The 23,117-nt window shown below is 35.7% G+C and overlaps 1 protein-coding gene across 1 annotated transcript; it reads left to right on the top strand.

The window, feature by feature from the left end:
- The first annotated feature begins 316 nt into the window (after window positions 1–316).
- LOC139686306 (mucosa-associated lymphoid tissue lymphoma translocation protein 1-like) lies at window positions 317–22,730 on the top strand. Its single transcript, XM_071583453.1, has 13 exons — window positions 317–618; window positions 748–899; window positions 987–1,200; window positions 4,226–4,496; window positions 4,593–4,685; window positions 6,815–6,842; window positions 8,680–8,883; window positions 10,968–11,157; window positions 11,593–11,807; window positions 12,094–12,189; window positions 18,435–18,637; window positions 22,297–22,368; window positions 22,447–22,730. Exons 1-13 carry the CDS (start codon window positions 482–484, stop codon window positions 22,570–22,572), a joined length of 2,001 nt encoding a protein of 666 aa, XP_071439554.1. The 5' UTR covers window positions 317–481; the 3' UTR covers window positions 22,573–22,730.
- The last annotated feature ends 387 nt before the right edge of the window (window positions 22,731–23,117 follow it).

Genomic DNA, 23,117 nt, shown 5'->3' with positions numbered 1-23,117 from the left:
CTAATTGATAAAGCGCACGGCTGTTGAATTGAAGGTCTTAGGTTCAAGTTTAGGTCTAAACTTAATTATATTTGTTTGAATAAAATAACTATCGTAGAAATCATAGGAATTGAACGAATTTATCCCTCTTATTGTCTAGGAAATGGATGGAGATTAGGGTTGAACCAAGGTAATAGCGGTTCGATCCGGTCGTGTTAACGATTGAAGTACGCGCCTTTTCTTCGCCCGAATTTCCTTACCACTACTACCATCTGTTTGCCGAAAGTATCACTATGAGAAAGGCAACAGCTGTTTTTCATGCATCCCGTCGCGATGCTTGTTTTCCTGGTTTTCCTCAAATGATGTAGTATGACGACATCAACTGTGTGACAACACATGCGGTTTGAAAATTCAAAACTTTGTGCATTCATATGTTTCGTTCCATAGGTGTCAGACAGCTATTTTTTATCGGGGTGCGTATATTACGCTGAAATGTCAAACCATGAATGTTCAGAAGTCAGATCAATTTTTCAACACACCTATTGGTGAGATCAGCTACGGTATAGCAAATTTCCTCAAGGAATGCCTGATGGAATGTGAAGGCTGGAAAGTTCTTGCTGAGTCCTTTGGTATTTTCAGGTATATACTCATGTGAATTTAGTCAAGAATAAGCACAATATTTTGTGGTGTACACGTCATGAGCATCATAATATGAGCACGCTGTGTGGCTAAACCGATGTGATTAAAAAATCCAGTTTCTGTTAATAGTAAGGCCGAAATCGAGCAGTTTAATCAAGATGTCGTTCCCGCTGGTCGCTTGTTAGATGAATTGTCTACTCGACTTTGCACAGTTGGAATTTTAGCGGAAAAGCTACGTTATTGTAAACTTTACATGGCACTATATGCCATTTGCGGCCCTGGCAAGTATTCTAGCTTATATTTCATATTATCATGATCCATATATTATTTGTAAAACTTGCAACAATTGAATATCTTTAACCATACAGAGCCATTGGTAATAGTCAAGCAGCCTTGGCAAAATGGACAATTTGGGTTTAGTACTGACGACGCCAGGGAGAGGATCATGACAATACCTTTCGGCTGCACCCTAAGGCTGGAATGCAAGGCCGAAGGCCTCCCTCCACCGGTTTACGCCTGGTTCAGAGACAATGAGGAATTATTGAATCAAACTGAAGAGATACTGGAAGTAAAAGCATTTGGGTTAGTAGAATAGTTGATTTTGAATATAAGTACTCGGTGAACGTAATCCTCCAAGTGCTCTCTATGATTCTAATGGATACCTGATAGTGAAAGGTCTCATGGATTTCCGATCATTAAGTCTCTCAAATTTAAATGTTTCTGTTATCTACTTATAATAGTGTGCCAGGTTTATGATGGATCCAAGCACTATGCACTATTGCATTCCTGAGTAATGCCTAAAATGATGCTACATACCCTTAAACCCCACATTACTATAGATCATTTTTGCTCTGCATGCACTCTACTTCCCTCCACATAATCCTAAACAACTTTTGTTTCCTTCCCTCTATGTCATCACTCAATGCTCTCCCATCTGTCACTGTCTTCCACTCAGTATACCCTGCATCCATTTTTCCTATGTTCTTAGAATTTTTCCTGGAAATCCTGTGTCATGTTGAGAACTTTTGTCTTTCTTTCTGTCCATTTCACCGTTTGAATTTTCCTCTGCATCTACACCTCAAATGCCCCCAAACTTAATGTATCCTCGTTCCCCTATGACCAAGTTTCTGAGTCACGCCATAGTATATTCCATATTACTGTTTTCACTTGTGTTTTCCTTACATCCTACTTCTTGTCATCAACTTTCTCCTCTATGTAAATGCTTCTTCATGTATTGCAATTCTTCCTTAAATATCTGTAATGGTTTTTGCACCCCCCCCCCCTCTTCTATCAGTTGCAGATCCATGGTTGACTTTCAAGAATCTTGTGGGGGGACTTTCCTGGCCACAATTTTGATTGAAGTCAAGAATTGAAATATTACTGTTTATTAAAAATCAAATTTATTCTGTATTTGGCTCTGTGGATATTTTAAACTATATGGGAACTGAATAAAAGAAATATCAAATCATATATCTTCCACTTAGCATTCGATCCCATTCTAGCATTTTTCATAAGAACCGCATTTATTAATTTTCTTGTAATTGATGTTCATTCCACTCCTATAAGACTAATTCTTTGATACACCCAACAAATATCTCAATCCCTTGGCTCACTGGCCAATTTAAGCTTGATTATTCATAAATATGACTAAATCAGTTTCTCCCTTCTTACTGCCTCCAGACCTTCCCACACCCCCAATTCCTCCTCATATATGTTGCAGGGAATGGTTTATAATGGACAACCCAGTCTAACATTACAGCATTCTAATTCTTCACCCACTTGTGTAGTCTAATACAATTGGTAAGATAGGTATAATTTTTTTGATAAGCTACCTCTAATCTACTTCCATCAAATGATCAGTAATTGTGAAGCCAAAAAAAATACGTCCTGGTTATACGCAATATTCCTTACCAGTGACCCCATGACTCAAATGGTATTACGTGCATCCTTCCTCATGTTAAACCAAAGAGAAATTTCATGAATGTCCCTTGCAGGCTTTTTACACCCGTGCCCTAACACCCTCTGCCATGTACCATTTCAATGATTTACCAAATATTCTTTTGATGTGGACTGCTAGAAGATAATGTAACCAGTCGTAGTCCACTATCTCACCCCTGTAGCTAACCCATTGCATTTCGTACCTTTGCTCTTATGTAATACATGTATAATTGTTTTGAAGGGCAAATTGTTTCAATGTAAAATTTGTCACTTGAGCTGTCTTGAAAGACTACTTGCTACCATGCCATTAACTTGTGAAATTTATAGATGGCATTAATATTGGACACAAGACTACTGGTTGTTCATCTGGCTATGTTTTTGAACACTTTTGAATGGAGAAGCATTCACCAAATTGTTGATGATTAACTGAAATGATTACTTATTGCCCACAGATATATTTTACTCTCTAACAAAGAATCAACCTTCAAATAGAAATGTGAGGTGCTAGATTTCCATTATCACCATTATTAAGCTCCTTGCCATTCAGATGGGCAATTACAATTGAATATTTTTTATCTAATTACGCATCCTTTCCTAGACTTCATAATGGAAAACAATTGTCTTCAACTTGTCTGATTTGAGTGCAAACAGAAACCGCTGAAATCATTTTTACTTTTACCCCTCCTATTCTTTCCTAGGGCAAACAACTATGGCTGTATCATAATAATGGGGTTCCTGGAACTAGATTTTATTGTTTTCTGTTAAATTTTTGGGCCATTGTTATTAGGAGTAGTATTGGACAATTCTGTGATTCAATACCAGTTTAAAACTTTGTATTTCAATAACGATGTATTTTACTGTTATTTTTCAAAGTTTGAGTTAAATGGCCAAATTTACCAGCTGAATGTGGTGACTTGGGCTGCCATGGGATATCATGCTGTGTTTTCCATTAAAAGTGATTATATGATAGAACTTTGAAATTTAGTCTGTATTGTTTTGGTTATTTATTGATTTGTGTAAGTTATTAATTTAATATGAATTGAAAATGATGGAAATGGTCTAAGTCATAATTTCGAAGTCACTTTGAAATGAGTTGACTCATTTCATTTGAAAATACATCTCGTTTTCAACCTTCTTAATAATGTTTCATTGTGGATTAGGTTAATAATAATTAGAACAATGCCATGTGTTAGATTGGAGATCAACCACACTAATATAGAGGTATAAAATTTTTGGTGCTGGCAGCACTCTGTTTATTATATAAATATGTTTAAATGGTAGAAATAATGGGGAAAACAAGAGGAGATCCACTTGATACATAGAAGATAATAGTCGGTAAGAGCTAAACATACCAAATTATATGTTCAATACCTTGAATGAAAAATGATGATTTGAGATATTTTATATAATTGCCTTAAAATATCCTGATTACATTTCATATTTGTATAGACTGAAGTCCTTAAATCTTACCATGCTCTTACATTTTTCAACTCAATTGACAAAAAAAATTAATGACAGAGATAATCCTCATTTTGAGGAGTTTAGGAGCATCTCTTCTTAAGTAATGACCCATTCAGTTTCATGTATGTCTTTTTTTTCCCTAAATAGATCTTATTATTGCCTGATGCATTTCCAAACTTACCTTTTCTTTTCACTCTTTTCAACGTAGCCCTCAGCATGTTGGTGAATATTGCTGTCGGATTGCACAGAAATTTTTGCAGGAAGGGACTATTGTAGAAGTTACATCTGACCCGATTGAGGTGGACTTAATGCCTCAGCTTCCTGAAATTGATACCCAGCCCAAATCTGTAACTTGTCGTGAGGGGTCCACAGCTGTCCTTACATTTTCATTAAAAGAATCACCTGCAATTGGAGAGTTACATTTTCAGTGGTTCAGGTATAATCAGTCATTGACAGGGTGTACAAGTCAAGACTTGGAGGTAGCTAACAAAATGTTTAAAAATGACTTTGTGTCCATTTAAAGAATTAGAACGTAATAATACAATAGTTTTAATGATTAAAAACTTTCATTTCAGATAAACTGTGTATGCGAATCAGATGAAGGAGATTATCGATGCTATGTAACAAGCAAAGCGGGTGAAGTGTGGACTGATAAAGCTACAATTATGGTACTGACTTATTTGATTATTAGTTTAGCATATACACTGAAGTGTTCATTCATTGAGACCTCAGGAAAAAGATAATTGGCATGTTAGAAAATGGGGATTTTCATGACATTCATATAATGGTTGCATATTTATAGGAGAATTTCTTAAATGAAATCATTTGCATTAAATTTGTAATTTTTTCAAAATTGAATTCAATTTGCATTACTTCGGTGTGAAAATTCTTCAAATCATAAAAAGTTTGACAGTACTTTTACTTTCAAATGAAGCCATAAACTTTCAGTACTACTGATTTTTGCTTAGTCTATTTCCGTTATGTCATGAGTATAGATTAACTTTTTTTAAGTTTCAATTGCATGATGCATTTGAAACACTGTACTGGTTCAGGTGTGGCACCATTTTTGCCGTCATCATCGACACCAGTTTCCTCACTTCCATTTTGACTTTCAACCTCCTACTTCACAGCTCATTTCATTCCATGCCACATGCTGTAGGCTCCTGGACCACAGGAATCAAAGACCAAACTAGTTGTCATTGCCTCCAACCAAACCCAGTCTTCAACTTACGGCAAAGTTTCCTCACTAGTTCCATTAATTTCTGCCAATTCTCTATTCTTCTTCACAAAATTATAGCTTAAAAAATAGTTCTTAATCATATTCTGAGCCACATCTGCAAGACACTTCACTTGGGCCGCACTGAAAGTGGAATGTGAATAGCCTGCAGAATTTCAACCTCTTTGATTGAAACCATCTGCACACTATCTTCTTCCTGTAGACCTGATTGAAGCATTTTTTCAGACCCAAATCAAGAGGCTATCAGACACTGGTGCATTAGGGGTATAAAAATATTACCTTTACATTCATCATATAGGATTATTATAAACGAGATGACTGTCTATGAATGAGAGGATTTTCCTATCTTGTACATACACTCTTTGATTCATCCAAAGCTTTCAAAACATCTCAGAAAACCACTGACATTTGTTTTACCCATCACTGTTATTTCATACCTTTAGTAGTATCTTGAGTCATTTCTTTGGTCTTCACTTCATGGCATGTCTCTCTCTCCTTTCAGTGACTGCAATTAGTCTTGTAAGCAGTTATGAAACAGACCAGTTCCATTTGTGTTATAGTTATTCTATGCTTCATATCCATGCAAGAGCTTCAGAAGCCTTTCAAACGAGGGGACCATGGGTTAGTGTCAATGGCAGGACTCTCCCTGGCCAATTTCTTAACTGCAAGGCAATAGCATTGCTTGAAGTGAGTGGATCCAATGGCTAAAAACAAAAGTTCTCAATTTCCTTGTAGTTACAACTATTTTCAAGGATTTATTCCAGTAAGATGGACATTGATCGTACAAATTAAATTACTGTCTAAAGCATTGCAATTGTGGGAATGCTCTGCTCTTCTCCAATTTCTGCCTTTTGTCCCTTCTATTGCATTGCAAAGAGGGTAAATGTTCCAAAGAAACTGCAGGAGATGCCGCAACAGTAACTTTTAACGGAGTCATCCGCTAATGTGTATTTCAATGCAACAATTTCAGAGTGTAAAAATCATTCGCCTTGACTGGGATCCCAGTCAAGGCAAATGATTTTTACACTCTGAAATTGTTGCAGGGTATATGTTATTCAACTCTGATGTCACTCTGACTGTGTAATGCCAGAAACAAATTCAGTATATTAAAGGTATTTTAGCAAATATCATTGTCCAGAAATGGAAAAAATATCTCAATAACTGCAGAATATAATTATAAAAGACTGGACCTGCCAGACTTAATATACCTAATTGAAGCAAAAATGATGGTCATCACTGGATCTTTTTAAGTGTTGTTCTTGAATGATTGACATGGCAATAGTGTGGTACAGAATAAGATTTTAAAATAATCAATCTGTGAGTATGACAGTCTGAGATAGAAGTAGATAGAAGTGGGGGATGTTAATACTGCTTCAAATAGATCAAATTCTAGGACCAAGAGAAATGAATACTGAATTTGGGAAAAAAGTACTTCTGAAAAAAAAATGATAGTAGATTTCATTGTATTTCATAAAGAAAATGTTTTCAATTTAGCTCATTCCTGTTGATATTGTTTAAAATTATTGACAGATTTGTATAAAATTACTATTTGTTTTTTAGGTTTATGGACCTCCTGACTCATTGATTGGTAAGCTCTTTCTTAATTCTATTCTATTTTGTTTATTCCATGGATGTTGAGTGTTTGTATCAATTAAACCAGGGCATGTTCTGCCTAAATTTAGGTACAGCTGATTTTGAAGACATGGTATTCTTCATCATCCCTTACATTTGAGGGCCACCGTCAAAGAAAGGCATTGATTGAAAGAAGACTAATCACTTCCATTTTTTGTCATTTACTGTTTCCTCCTGGTAGATCTGAGATGTTTTCTGTTCACTTCAAAGTTAGTGCAAGAGTGAAGGATATAGGAGTAGGCTAGTGGGATATTGATCTTATTTAAATCTCTTACATGACCATGCTGCTTCCGCAAGGGTTTCATATGGGGGTTTGAAATGGTAATGTAAGCAAGGGAGTGAGACAAGGTTGCTCTTCATAACCTGTGATTTATATGTTGGAGGTAGTTGATTACAGAGCCCCAGAGTAAATATTTAAAGATAATTAAAGGAATGTGAAATGTAGCATAAATGTTCAAAAAAACAAATTCGTCATGTCTGATGGCATTTTGTCGAATAATTAAGGTAGCTGATGTACATAATTCTCAGTCCAAAAGCAGAAGATTTGTATTGTAATACTACTTGGTTTACATCCAAAATTCCATCAAAGATGTTTTCAAGAATTAAGCAAATACCCTTTTTGCTATTGCATCAAAACGATGAAGGTATTATTGTAAAAGTTCAGGTTTATTGATCTCCCTTATCGAATTAATTCTATGGTTAAAATTTTATTTGAGTATTTTTATCTTCAAGTTATTTTATGTATCCATTTCAGTGAGTGAGTTCAGAGACATTTGAAAGTTATGTACAGCATTGGAAAAAATTGAAAAAGTAATTTCGCTCTATCTCAGTAGCAGATTTTCGCAAATAAATAATTGGTCACTAGTAAATGTAGCACAAGAGAGTAGTAATTAAATGAGAATAAAAGTTATTTATGGAAATGAATTCAACTATTAATTAGTAACAAAATTCCATTTCAACTTGAGAAATATCTTGGTTTTCTGGGCTTAAACAAAGAGATATCACTTTATGGTTGAGATGCATTTTAAGGTAGCATGGTCTGGTTCAATAGTGTATGATAAATGTGGCTAGTGAAAATTGAATGATCCTTATTTATCCACAGGCTACCAAAAATCTTGTTCTAAGGTTAGCATTAAATTAATAATTTTCTTAATGTATAATTATCATAAAATATTATGCATTTTTTAATGAAACTATTTTCTTTGTAAATTTTAAACATATCTTTTGTTCCATTTCTTATCTTGAACTGAAACTTCAGCTCTATTTTAGGCTGAGTAAAGCAGTTTGAATTGCATGTAGTGAAAATGCTTTCTAATTGAACATCAATAGTAGTTGAAAAGATTTTTGGAATAAATATCTATTTCATTGGTCTTTTTTTCCTATATAATAAAGAGATGTTGGTCAGGGCCTCTTTTCCTTTTATTTATTATAATATTAGGGACATGTGAGTGGGAAAAGATGAAGGGATGAAGTTGTACTCTTGGATGGAAGAAAAGTAGCTCTTCTAATACACTGATTGATATTTATTGTATCCCAAGTGTAGCCCACATCCTCTCCTATTTTTCTGGCTCACTTTTATTCATACTGCCATTTTTCTAGTATAAAATGATCTCTTGGAGCTTAGATATTTTATGGTTGCATGAGCGCTATATTTTCTACAAGTATATTCTTTGGTTTGCAATTGTGCCTCGTAAATTATTTTAAGCAAGGTATAATGATAATTCAGGTAAATGTTCATTGAATTTCCTTACTGGGTCATCGATGTTCACATTTCTTTTCATTTTTATCTCTAGCCAAGGAGAAATTTGCATTACTTATTGGAAATGATGAGTATGAGAATCATGACCATCTGAATACTCCAAGTTCAGATGTGGCAACTCTATCCAACATTTTCACAGAGCTTCAGTTTAAGGTTGTAGCATTGAAGAATCTAACCTTAAAAGAAATGAGGAATGCTTTGAAACATTTTTGTGAAATGCTACCTCCAGATGCTTATGGTAGGTATCTCAACTATATGGTCATGGTTTAGAAGCATATTCAGATATAACACAAAATTACTGTTGGTCATGAAATATTCTACGAGGTAGATGGGATCGAGATGGTGCGGGGGCTAACGTACTGGCTTCCCACCCTGAGGGCACGGGTTCAAATCCCGGTGGTGTTGAATATTTTTCAGTGGTAACTCGATCCCTACTTGAGGTGCTTTGTGGAGGGCACTTTGAGTGAGTACGCCGTCCGTTGGATGGGACGTTAAGCTTTTGACCCTTTGGCGCCTTTCGTAAAGAGTAGGCTAATGCCGACGCCGGGTTTCTCTCCGTCCTTCATCCTTTCATGTCCATCTTCTATGGCGCAAATGACCTCAGCTGTCGGTTGCCTCCCCTAAATACTACTACTAGTTTTGCTTTTGTTATATACAATGAGTTTCACTTCTTTAAACTGTTATTTTTATTTCAGTTTATCTAGATCACTTGTTCATATATATTTGTTTCGTTAAAAATGTTTTCCTGTGGGCAACCTGCGTCACTGTCTTATGTTATTTAAAAGTAACGATGCCCAGCAAATAAGACCTTTTCAATGATTAATATAAGTTGATGAAAAGGCAGATTTTGGTTGACTGCTCGACATGCCTTGGGTTTAAATCTTACCTCAGAGCGCATTGCTATTACATACCGATTTCAAAGTATTGAATTAAGGATTTACATCACTACTACGCCGTCCATCGGATGGGACGTTAAACTGCGGACCCCTTGGCGCCTTTTGTAAAGAGTAGGCTAATGCCGACGCCAGGTTTCTCTCCACCCTTCATCCTCTCCTGTCCATTCCCTATGGCGCAAATGACCTTAGCTGTTGGTCGCCTCCCCTAAAAACTACTACGAGATACATGCCTCTTCCAAATTTGAATTTGCAAGTGATAGAAGAATATTTTCAGGGGAAATTAGTTCAGATAGCCTGGTTCAGGTTTTGTGTCGGTAACTATTCTGTGAAAATTTTCTATAAAATGGTTTGTTCTTTTGTTTGTTTGGAAGACTTGATCCTACATACCCAATTCAGGTGACTTATTGTATGTTTCTTTGACTGCTGAAGTGGTGGATTCTTCCCCAGAATCACACACTTCTTAAATGATTCTTCCAAATATTTAATGTGTGCCAAATATATCATTCAATTGTCCTCAAAGTCCTTATGAAAGCCTTTAGACTGTCACTGTTTTTCACACACCAACAACTGCTCTGGGCTATCTTGAATTTGAATAGTCACAGGGATATGGTTGTATTTTCTCTATTAATGGAAGGATGCTTATGTAGCAAAAAGCAGAATTTTGTTTTGTAGACTGAAAAAACTTTGGTATGGTGTATTGTTGAGTGAATTCTAGATTATGATTTTTTCTTTTCTGCTATACATCTTTTATATCATCTGATTCTCAGATATTCTTTTATGATTACAAAAGGAAGATTAAATTCTAATAGGTTGAAGATGGATTTTCTGAGCGGTTACTTAAATGTTAGAAAAATATCATGCTTGAAATGCAAATTTTTTATTCAGTGTGGTGCAAATATTAATCCATGGAAGTGTTGCTGACTTGAATAATTTTTCTTGGTTTCAAAATTGGTACAGATGTAATATCACTAGATTAACTGGAAAAATATTGTTTTACAAAAATTTTATTTGAGAAACGCCATCTCAGAGACCCAAAGAATTTGGATTCCATGAGATCCCATTATCTGATATTTGTTATCCATATCAGTTTTATGTCCCAACTGAAGAAGTTCCTCAATTAATACAGAATGAAGAGTAGGTATTACCAAAACTATATGTAACATGTGCAATTTTATTTCCATGGAACTCATCCCATATTCACTACATCATGATAATTGCTATCATAGATACTGGGTGTTAAAACTGAATTTTACTCATGTGTGAATTGGCTGAGGTGTTTTTGGTGATTTAGCTGTTTGGGAAATGTGGAGCCTTTAATTACACTTTCTTCTTGAAAATTGAATTATCTCTTTGAAAATGTGTCATATTATTCTTGTGTGGAACCTTAGGCCCTTATTTTTTCTCTTTGTTTCATTCTGCCATGAAGCCATCTTTTACTTTGTTGGTCATGGATTTGAAATTCAGGATAAATACATGCTTCCTGTTGATGCCCCTGGATCAAGCCATTATCTGCGACGTCATAGCCTATGTGAAAGAGAAGTGATCAAGGAGGTGTTTGAAACTCATCCTGGCCTTGTAGTAATAATCCTGGACATGTGTCTTCGAGTTCCTGATTCGTAAGTGGTTTTCTTCTTTATGGATACCCATTATAAACCTGTTGTCTTCATTCTTGTCATAGTTCATAATGCTCATGAATTAATTGGAATTTTCAGCTCCATGTTTAACCTTAATCGTATGATTTTAAAATCATGACATTTTAAATTATGGCAACAAAAAAATGCATTAAAGAGTGCCAATAATTGCTTGCACCATATAATTAAAAGTTGAAAATCATCTTTAGAAACAGGCTTTATTAGAAAATGCAATTTATTTGCTCATAAATTTAATAAGTTAATCATTTTTCTTTTGTTAGTAATACATGTATATGGAAAAAATAATTAATGTTTAATCCTAATTCTTTGAATAAAAGTTACTAAACGCTTGAGGCATGTAGGTTTATAAAACTGATCCACATCATCCTTTTCCTTAATTATCTTGAATTGTTTAAGCAGAAAGGAAAACCCAGGCATACATAAGGAAGTACCTCCAGTATATGAATATACTCCAGGCAAGCGAAATTTAGTGAAAGGTTATGCTACAACTAGTAACCTTGGGGCATATGAACGATCTTCTGAAACAAATGGAATATATGCCAAGCATTTAGCTCAAGCCCTATCCTCTAATCATGATCTTCCAATTGTCAAAGTATTGGAAAAAGTTAATGAAGGTATTTCCTTACTTTTTATTTTGCATAATATACTCAATATGATCTTCATTTCTTCATCGATGTCAGGAATTGAAAAGGATAGCAGTCAAAATTGAACTCCAGTGATAAATAAATGAGAATACTATGCATTGCATCATTTCTATGATTAATTCATGAAATTCTAAAATATTAAATACCAGTATACTTTGTCATTCATTCATGTATGTATGTAATAATCACTGTGGAAAAGATGTTGTTATAAGTATTGAATTATGGCTCAAATGCCTAAAAAAAATTGCATTTTTAGGAGTTGCAAATGAAGCACCTGATGCTGCTGAAAAGCAGATGCCTTGTGTCAGCCATAATCTTGCTAGTGACTTTTGGCTATCTGGAGATATAGAAGGTAAGAATTAAATCAGTATAGGGAACTATAAGATATTTCTGTTTTTCCAGTGCATTACAGAACTAATGTTAGATATCCACCAATGTTTTCATTAAAAATTTAGACGATAAAGATGAAACGAAATAATTGACTTTGTAATGACTCACACTTTATTAAAAAACATGACCTAGGTTTTGATGCTGAACGTCATCATCAGGTGGTCCTCCTAGAAGCAAACTTGGTATGTATATCTTCTGATCAAGGGGGCTGGGGTTGGTCAGAGAGGAAGGGTGGAGGGATAAAAAGGTTACCATATTGCTGGGAAGAATAGAGAATTACATCCTTTGGTGTCAATCGTTGACTTGGAAGAGTGGTAGGTTTAGGTGTGGGGGGGATACAAAATTTCGTTGGCAAGTTCATCTTGGCAACGGATGCATTTCAAAATTTCCAACTGCTCCAAAGCATCAAGCCTTTGACCTTTATTTTCAAAATGAAGAATTTTAGTCACAAAGTCACTTTCGTGGTCACTTTCGATGAGGTAAATAAAAATTTAATAAAGTGTGTGGAATAACAAAGTCAATTATTTCATTTCAATATGTTATGCAAATTCCATTAAGTTACACATACGACAACAAATTTGATAAAGATGAACGAAAGGAACTAATTTTTTCCATTTTTATATGCTTGGCACTTTTTTATTATGCCCTTCAATTCAACTTGAGCTTTATTATTAGGTAATCTACTGGTTAAGGTAGGTTTTTGGATGGACACAGTTACTAAATAAATATTTTGTGATTCCTAACAAAATCCAGTATCCTATTCTACATAAGGTCCCTCTTCATCTCTGAATACTTTCTTCCTCCCTTCATCCCGTCCAACATCCCTATCCCGTTCCTTCCCTTTCTTCGTTTGCCTAGCATTCTCCCCTCTATCACAGTCTTCAACATCCCACTGCTGGTCAAAACCCCCTTCATCCACTTTTCCTGTCTCCATTGGAACTTGAGCATATAAATGTATATTAACTGTTTCCTACCAAAGAATATTGTAGTAGCAAGCATATTTCCCTTCTCCTCTATCACAAAAGAATGTAAATAACATTAGCCGTCAGCTACCACAACTAATAAATACCAACTGTTGAGAAATGATTCACTATCTGCCATGGGGATATTTGAACTATAAACCTCTGCAAAATTTCATTGAGTACGTTCTCTTAATTGATGAACTATTGTCATTGTGACCCCAAATAATTCATCACTCTGGGCTGTGTGACAACCTAGTGTGTTGATTTCCCAACTCATGAATACATGCTGCTACCGGGAATTACCAACCCCCAGTCCTGGAGGCATCTTCAGGTCGAAGTGATTTGCGTTGCAATTGGCCGCTATATATATAGGAAGTGGGAAGTCCTATATCAGCCAAACAGGACGTTCCATCAGATGGAGGACCAAAGAGCATCCATAATAAGAGATGCTCTTTGGTCTCAGGTATTCATCAGTGTTGGCAGCACACCATGCCACTTGCGCAGCACACCACACATACTGGAAAAAAATGCTTGTCCTCTGTGCATAAGATGCAGATCAATTTTGATAGCATTTGGGGTATAGTGCAATTTTTCTGGTAAAAGAAGAGTAAGAAAAAAACATCACTTTAATATGTCTATCTCTCATATCACTTCTCCTCAGGGGAATTATTTTCCCCTTGTAATAGTAGTAATAACTAATATGCAAGGTCTGTTCAAAAAAAGATGTTATGGCCTTTCTATGAGCAATATACTGGACGAATTACAATCAGTGAGCTGTCACCTTATAGCAGCATCTGTGATAAGTAAAATAATCCCTTGCCCGTGGTCCTATCTCAACTTGTCTCTGCACAACAGGGATTATTGTCTGAGGTTGCATCTTGTATAGGTAGGAATGAAGGTGTTGTATGTGTATATTGAAATTTTTTTTAACCTTGGGAAAAGTACAACTGAAACTTATGCAATTATTCAAGAGGCATTTGGCAATGAATCTATGAATCAGGCACATTGTAGGCGGAAGGGGGATAAGGGGCCACCTTCCCCATGATCCTAAGGAGCTCGGATGTGACGAGAAATGAAGGTGATGTGATCATTTTCTTTGATTGGGAAGGGATTACTCATAATATGTTCCCTGAGACAAACAGTGAATGGGCAGCACTATATTGAGGTTATGAGAAGGTTATAGCATGTTGTAGAAGACGCTACAAATGTGGAAAAACAATTCTTGGTGTTTTCATGACAGCAATGCACCAGCATGCATATCATTGATTGTTACCAATTTTTTGCAAAAAAAACAGTGCACCAGTGATCCCCCAGCTGCCCTACTCTCCAGTTCCAGTAGACTTTTTCCTATTTCCTAAGTTGAAATCCAGCATAAAGGATTAGAAACTATTGAAGGCATCCAATTAAATTATACTGCAGACTTGAAGGCTAACCCAAAAAAAGCATTCCAGATGGCATTTGAATGATGGAAAAAACGTTGGGAGCATTGTATTGGCAAAAGTGATGTATTTTGAAGGTGATAAGCATGATGAAAGGGTGACTAATGAAATCCTAGTATTTATTCAAACAGTCTCATCTTTTTTTGAACTGGCCCTGTATACAAATAAAATTTCATGGCTGCAGCATTGTATTTTCCTTGTTTGCACTTTTTCTAGTTTAAAAATAGGTGAGGCTTAAAAATATATTTGGTTACACTAACCCAGGGTACTTTATTCAAAAATATATGAAAGTCATGCATTATCATTACCTGTAACCTTGTTTGAATGAAGTCTGCTAAGTAAGGTATGGTGCCATATTAAGATGTAAGATGAAGAAGGGACACCAACAGGTGCCCCATTATCAGATTCTCTGAGAATGATCCTGACAGTATGTTTCCATCTGTCCCTTATCTCTATGTCATAGATGATGATCTTTCCAAATGGGTCTCAAAGGTCCAGGGCCATTTAGTTTGCTGGATGGATCAGATCTGTATTGCTTCTCTAATAGTTGCTGAGTTTCCTCTATTTTACCCAAATCAGGACTTGGCAATGTGTAACCAATGTGAATGAAGTTGTAGAATTCACTTTTTAAAGAATCATGATGGAGCATAAATTAACCAACTCTACAATTGCCAGAAACCAATTTCAAGATTTCCAGACATCGTTTTCAATAAGTGTCTTGCTTAGTAAAAGTTTTTGCTGTTAAAGGTCTTTATCTGTTCATATATAGGTCTTCAGGGTTTAAAAAGGAGTCTGAGTATTGCAAATCATGAGAGAGGTCACTCCCAACATGTGACACCATGAGGGTGGTATTCTGATTGTTATTTCAAGGCGAGACTGTGTGAAAGAACAAAAAGGGAAGGAAGAGGTTTTGTTCTTTCCGTATTGTAGACATGGGATGTTTGACCAGTGGGGAAAAAGATAAAATCATCTCATTCACAATTTTCTGCCCTTGCCTAAAAGCAGTTATGATTTTATTTCTTACACTTCTTATTTGTTCACCTAATTTTGATGGATCTTCTGTTTCATGAACGGCATAAAACTTCCTTCTTTCAGTCAGTGTCACTTGAATTCACAGATCTTTTACTATTTTGTAGAAAATTGAGACTACATATGGTGGGATATGCACAAAATAAGTATTCAAAGATTGCATTGGATGTGATGCAGATGCAAGGAAAAAAGGAACAGAAATCAGCTGCAGAGAATATAAATCATGATCTACTTAACATGTTTGATACATAAAGTGATTGTAAAGTTCATGGTACCGTTCATTAAATATTAATCATTAAATTCCCAAATCATTGGTGGAAACAATTAAGTTTTAGCTGAAAGATCATTTTGCACTGTCGAAAATTGCACTAATCAAATTTGCTCTAAATGAAGTGTGACCTTACAGTATATCCAGAATGCTTAAGGAAAGGTTAAAAACTAACCAGGTCGAATGATAAATTATACGTCATTATTCAATGACTATTTCTGAGATAGTGGTATGTTATATGATGCTCCTTGATCTCTCATTTTGAGTATTGCAATACAGCTTGTGAAAATATTTGGCCACCATCGGAATCAAGCCAATGGGGTGTTTTTTTTATGGGTGTTCTGCCCCAAAAGGTGAATGCTTCATTTTTTTCGAGATAGACAGAGAGATGGGTGGCAGTTTTTCTGGCTGGGTTCAAGGGAAGAGAGTCTCAGGAAAGGTTGGATGCTGGTGGCAGTTGGCTCTCAACCTTTGTAGAGTGTAAATTGTTTGTTTGGAAAACCTCATAATGTGACCTTGTTACTCTCTGTCATGGACCGTTTATTGGAACAGCACTACACCATCAAATTTAGCATGAAACTGGGAAAAACCAGGAAATCGTACTTTTAATGTGCAGTAGATACAGTTTAATCAAACTAATGCTTTTCTAACTTTCTATTAATAGAAATGACGATAAAGTTGGTAAATTGGCGCTGGAATCGGGAGACAGTCAGGATTTGATTCCCTGGAGAGATCAAAAGAATAGATGATAAAATAAATACGTTGGGTTCATATCAAGTTAGGTTTACATATTTCCAAAGAGTTTCAGGGCCTGTGGGTGGCCTTCTCCTGCATGCCCAACAGATGGTGGAGGGATCAAGGGAGTTGGAAGGAAAGACCTTTCGCTTCTGTACTCTCTCAGCCGCAGATTCAAAATACAAAGTCTGTCCCTAAAGTAGTGTAACTTATTTTTCCTGGATAGACGGGTGGATGAATTGTGATTTATCTGGCTGGGTTGGAGGGAGATAAGTCTCAGGAAGACTGAAGGCCAGTGGCAGTTGGCCCCCAGACTTCGTGAAGTGCAGTTCATTCATTTGCAAAACCTCTATAACATGATCTCATGACGCTCCATCATGAAGCGGTTATTGGAACAGCGCAATGCCATCAAATTTTGAGTGAAACTGGGAAAAACAGGGACAGAGACTCATGGAATGCTCAAAGCAGCTTATGGCGATAACACCATCGGAAGATTGGGTGTTTTTGAGTGGCACAAGTCATTTTGGGAGGGTAGAGAAAATGTTGAAGACACCAAACTTTCAGGATGCCCTTCTACCTAAAAAAGTGATGAAATTCTTGCAAGAGTGAAGATTTTGCTGGACAGGGATCACGGAGTAAGTGTTTGCATAGTTTCTGATTGACTTGGCAGCCATAAAAGTTATGTGCATTGACTTCTGACCAAAAATATGGGCATGAGAAAGGTGTGTGCGAAGTTGGTGCCACACGTGGTCTCGGACTAACAAAAGAAAACTTGCAAACTTGCACGTGGATCTGCCAAGAGCTTTTCGGCCATGTGAGCGAGGATCCAAATTTTTAGACAAAGCCCCATTAGATCTCTTCCTCTTCCCCTGCCTCAAAGGACATTACCCTGGCTTGGTGGAAGTGTTACAATAGGGTGTGTCAATGGAGCTTAGCAGCATTCCAGACCACCTTCTCGAAGGCGTACAAGGCATGGAACACCTGCTGGTTGGTAGCACTGTTTGGATGCACAACGGTGCTACCTCAAAGACTTTCGAGTGAATATATCAATTCTGGCCAAATATTTTTTTAATTGACTCAGTCCTACTACTTTTGGGACCGACCTTGTATCTGGGTAGGGGCGTTAGTTGCTTTCTCTGTCCTTTCTGTAGTTTTCCAGGTTAATATGAAACCTGAAAAACCACACAGTCTAGGTAAAGCTAAGGGTGCCTTGCAGCATCACTTGTAATCAAAGTCACACCACTTCCCCAGGCCCACAATAAAATATAGAATATAGTTTATTACCCTATAGGTTACTTCTATTTACTGATTTTAATCTACAGTTATAGGTATTTACTGCTCAAAGTTAACCGAAGATTAGTGTGAAGTTAACTGAAATCCACACTTGTGTACTGACGTATTATTTAAGTAAATGTATTTTTTTTGTGCATAGCAATTTCCTGATAGATTAGATTCAATGAAATACTGTTTGAGATATTTTTTAGTGGCATATATATTTTTTAAGATATTCATTTCAATATCAATATTTGCATCCCTGCAGTTGGATTTTATTTGAACCCTCATGAGTAAGATTAAAAAAAGCTACGATTTTCCAATTTTTTTCCTAGTAAAATTATCATTTTGTATGTGCATATTTCTTTAGTGCCATCTATAATATAACCAGGTATTCTTTCCATGGAGATACCAATGTTCAATGCAGTATCATATCAGTAATGTATATTAGATTTGAGTGTATGATGCCTGAGATTCGTATTGTTTGGTTTTCTCTTTGCAGGAAACATGGAAGCTGCCCTTAAGTATTCTAAACTAATAGAACTTCCCACTGATAATGAAAGGCCTTTGGAACTAGTTTTCAATAAAGTCCGGGTGCAGGCAAAGGCATTATTGAAGCTGCATATGGACACCTTTTTAAATTCCCTAGATGTGTACATCATAGGAGTTACAGCATGGAATGTTGATTTTCATGTTCAAAACTTGGTGAGTTCCTTTCATATAAGAACTAATAGAATAAACTTATAGAGCTCTAGTATTTTTCTAACATTTACAGTTCAGTTCTTTCATTAGAGAACTAGGAGTGTCTGTTCTAAAAATGGTGGCAATGACTTTATTATTTGTTATGATTAAATGAATAATGTGTTTCTAATTAGCATGGACTCTTATGGCAGGCATTAACATTGACTTGCTTTTGGCTATTCATGCTGGGATCAATGATTACATCATTGCATTGAATGAATGGGTGCATCATGTCATTCAAACCTACAGTCAATGTAAATGCATGTTGAGCAATTCACATGAAGTGGAAATAAAGATATTGACAACACACCTAAATTAATATGGAAGAGAGATTGATGGGAATACCCCAGACACTCATTTCCTTATTTATCACAAAAACATATATTAATACATCAGTATGACATTATATCATGAGGGTGTATCTTCTTTCGCTTAGTCCCCCTTTATTACATTAACAATTAGTTTTTACATGTACATTCAATGTCTATTTAACATTTAAATTTATCAGCATGTTAGTAAATTAAGTTATGCAATGAATGAAAGAAGTATAAGCGCATGTAGATATAGAAAAAATATATTATATGTTGCCATACTAACCTGTTCAATACAATGGTTATTGCCTTATAAACAAAGCAAACAAAGTATACAGGAGTAATAGGAGCATTGTGACATTAAAGTTGTCTCCCTGATAAGTACATGAGTTTTCTAACTTACATATTTACACTTATTACAAACTGATGAGTTTATATGTAGATTTTGAATATATGAAAATAAAGCTGTCATTAAATAATCAATTTTAGTTGCCCCCCCATTATGATTTAAATGGCACAACTTATTACATACTATGTTATATAATATTGCTTAACATTACAGATGATTACATGACCAATTTTCATAATGATTGGTAAATCTTTTTTAAGTAATATAGTATAATTCCACGCATAGTTTGCTTCTTCTCAGACATACTGTGCCATATTTCATGCCTTGATAACTTATCTGATGCATTTTTAATTCCTGTGGTTAGCTTAGTCAATCAAGCATATTTCACATATATTGGTTTTTGATTTCTTAATTCTGTGGAAATACTCCCTAAATTTTTCATGTAAATGGCAATTTCTCCATTTCCCAGTTGGTCTTCTGCAGAGAAACTACTTTTTTGATTAAATGAAATTTTTATTCAGTTGTATGACAGGCTGTTTCACTGAACTTAAGTTTTAGTCTTTCCTTTCTCTCTGGAAATATCTCCGACGTACGTAATCCTTTTTCACTCCTAGACCAGTCTTTTTGCCACTGTGTAATGGTGTGACATCTCAGCCTTTTCTTTGATTCACTTTTCCTTATTATATGGTTATTTTGGTATTTGGCCATAATCCCCATTTGAAATTTCTCTATGGTGTTTTTCTAGTATTTTATAATTTTTAGGTGGTTGGCCAGAAATCCTGCCAAGGGCATCTGTGCTAATGGTTGAATAGCCTTGGGTTATTGTAGGGAGACATGGTCGTGGAGCCTCCTGCGACTTCCTCTCGATTCTACCATGGAGAACCCTGTGGCCCCAGATTGATCAGACGTAGGAAATAATTGGTATTGCGACACCTTGGTGGATAGTTCTTATGGAGTTTGAGCGAAAAGTACTTTTGCAATACCTACCTGCAGCTTGAAAAATCTTTCTTGTTATGTAGTTAAAATACACCTGGTAGGTTAATTTTTTTGTAGCATTTCCCCAAGATATTTAAATGTATTGACACGTTTGTTATTGCAACCATAGATCTTCACCGTAGGGTTTCTAATTAACTTTTGTCCAAAAACCATGTATTCAGTTTTTTCCATGGAGATTACTAATTTAGTTTTTAAGACCCATTCTTTATTATTTTATTGCACTGGACGATAAGGGGTTCCATATAAGCTCTGGAGTTTGATTCAATTGACAAAGTCATATCATCTGTAAAGGTGACCAATTCAGTGCCTTCCAAAAAGTCTTACCTAAGTAGTTGAATCATTACTAGATTCCAGATAAATGGGCCAAGGATTGAGCCTAGAGGACATCCCCTAGCGGTAGTCTTTTCAGTGGATGTAGATTTTGTGTAATGTATAATTTTCCTATTTTTAAAGTAGGTACTAATTATTTTTATTAGATTAGGAGGGAGATATAGAGTTTTTAGTTCTTGTATTATGCAGATTTTGTTTTATATATACCTTATTTTGATGACGCTTGCTTTTCCTAATTCTGGGAGAAATGTTATTGGATGGAAAGAATTTGGGTCAGAAGGGTCTTTGTCTTTTGATTTGAGGATAATGTGCAGTACACCAATTTTCCAGTGATCTGGATAATAGGAGAATACCAGGCAGTCATTAAATAGATTTACAAAGAAATATGCTAGATTTTCTGTAAGGTTTCAGTTTAATATTCCATGAATTTGGTCACGGCCAGGGGGTTTCTTAGGCTTGACCAAATTCAATGCCTCAATAACCTCATCCTTTGTAAATGGTTCAGTTTTAGTTGTAAGCAGGATCATAGTAGAGTCTAGTCTTATGATGCATTGTTCTCCGTTGTCTTCTGGTAATAAGATGCCAAGTGACATTTTAATGTTCTCCTCGATTAGGGGTATTCTTCTGTCGTTCAATTCTGTTATACCAAGGATGGTTGGCAGCTTAATCTTCTCCACAAAAAGTTTATAGACAAAACCCTATGCATAATTATCTTAATTATGAGACTTGAATAATTCCCATGACTTCTTGATTTCTATTACTTTCACGGGTTTATATAAATATAAACCCGCGAATTATATATATATGTGTAAACTCACACACTTAAATATATATATACACACACGCATATATATATATATATACACACTCACACACATATATATATATGTATATATATAAGTTCACAGGTTCATGTAAGGTGTGGTCACAGGAGTAAAAAAAAATCTAACCTCTTCTGAAGAGCTTCCCACCGTGAGGGCGCGGGTTCAAATCCCGGCGGTGTTGAATATTTTTCAGAGGTATCTCGATCCCTACTTGAGGTGCTTTGTGGAGGGCACTTTGAGTGAGTACGCCGTCCGTCGGATGGGACGTTAAACTGCGGACCCCTTGGCGCCTTTCGTAAAGAGTAGGCTATTGCCGACGCCGGGTTTCTCTCCACCCTTCATCCTTTCCTGTCCATCTCCTATGGCACAAATGACCTTAGCTGTCGGTCGCCTCCCCTCAAAACTACTACTACTCTTCTGAAGAGTGATGGGAGTATAACTGTTATGCAAGAAAGTCTTTATTTATTCATCAACTTTTTCATGTACGAAACCTTGTTTTTATATCTCAAGGTAGGATAGCTTGAATTAGGAATGGTGTTGGCCTTTTCTTTCGTAAAATTTTGGATTGTGATAATTATTTATTTAATCATCAAAAGTCATTATGCTTAGAATAAACAAGTTAAAATATTAAATTTAAAAAAAATTGAACAAAATAACTCTCATCAGCAATGTACTTATGAATGGTATGGCTTTATACAATTTTCAGATGTCACAAAACTAGGCATGTATACAACTCTCTATTTAGACATGCAAATTAAAGCTTATTGCACATTTTGGGTAATTTATTAGTCTGAATTCCAATTTCTTCATTAGGAACTTAAACTAGAAAGTCAGCGGGAGCAGGAAGGATGGTTAGTCACCATTCATAACCTTCAGAAATTAAAGGTGAGAAATTTTATGGTGCTTCAAACTCATTGTGTATGCATTTAGAGGATTCTAACCAGATTCATTTTTTTATTTTAGGGAGAACTCTCTCTCTCTGTCGCACTAAAAGATATGAACAACATGATGGTTGACCACACATTACTCGATCTCCGATACATCCAGTTAGTTTGTGCTTGGCAACTGTGGCATGCTGAAGAAGAATAGATATGGGACTTACCTCAACATTTATTTCATAAAGAGATCTCAATTATTAAGTTCATCAAAATGTACAGGGCATATCTTAAGAGGGTACATATATTCCCATTTGTTTACAGCTGAGTGTTTTGTATGCATGCATAATGTCAATAAATGTTTACTCATTGTAAGAACATAACTCTTTGCACTAGATAATCCTTTAACTTTATAGGACCATTTCATTACTCTACCAAGTAGAAGGCCATCATTATTGATTAAATGTATGATATTTTAATGCAAAGTTTCATTTTAGATAAAATATGTATTACATTGTTCGTCGGCGAATGGCAGTTTTATCATCAAAAAATAATCTTTTTTCAAACTGAATTTAGATTAAGATTTCCCACTGAAAACTTTAATGAAGGATACTTTAGCCCTGAGAAATTTCTCACTCTGAAAATTGCTACATTGAACTGTAGATGCAAGGATGATCCCTGCAAAAGTGGCTACATGAGCTAAACTGCAGAGCCACTGGGATATGGATTAAGTGAAGCTTGCAATTCAATGCAGTAGTC

This window comes from Hetaerina americana, unplaced genomic scaffold (assembly GCF_022747635.1).
Source record: "Hetaerina americana unplaced genomic scaffold, ioHetAmer1.1.p SCAF_1, whole genome shotgun sequence".
In the NCBI taxonomy this organism is placed as follows: domain Eukaryota; kingdom Metazoa; phylum Arthropoda; class Insecta; order Odonata; family Calopterygidae; genus Hetaerina; species Hetaerina americana.
This window is presented reverse-complemented; position numbering and strand designations above follow the sequence as displayed.

Excerpts from the sequence above, each read along its gene's own strand:
- LOC139686306 (XM_071583453.1), top strand. The coding sequence starts at position 482 with ATGAATGTTCAGAAGTCAGATCAATTTTTCAACACACCTATTGGTGAG. Across the intron at positions 4,686-6,814 it reads CTGATAAAGCTACAATTATG|GTTTATGGACCTCCTGACTC; the intron begins GTACTGACTTAT and ends TTTGTTTTTTAG. Across the intron at positions 6,843-8,679 it reads ACCTCCTGACTCATTGATTG|CCAAGGAGAAATTTGCATTA; the intron begins GTAAGCTCTTTC and ends TTTTATCTCTAG.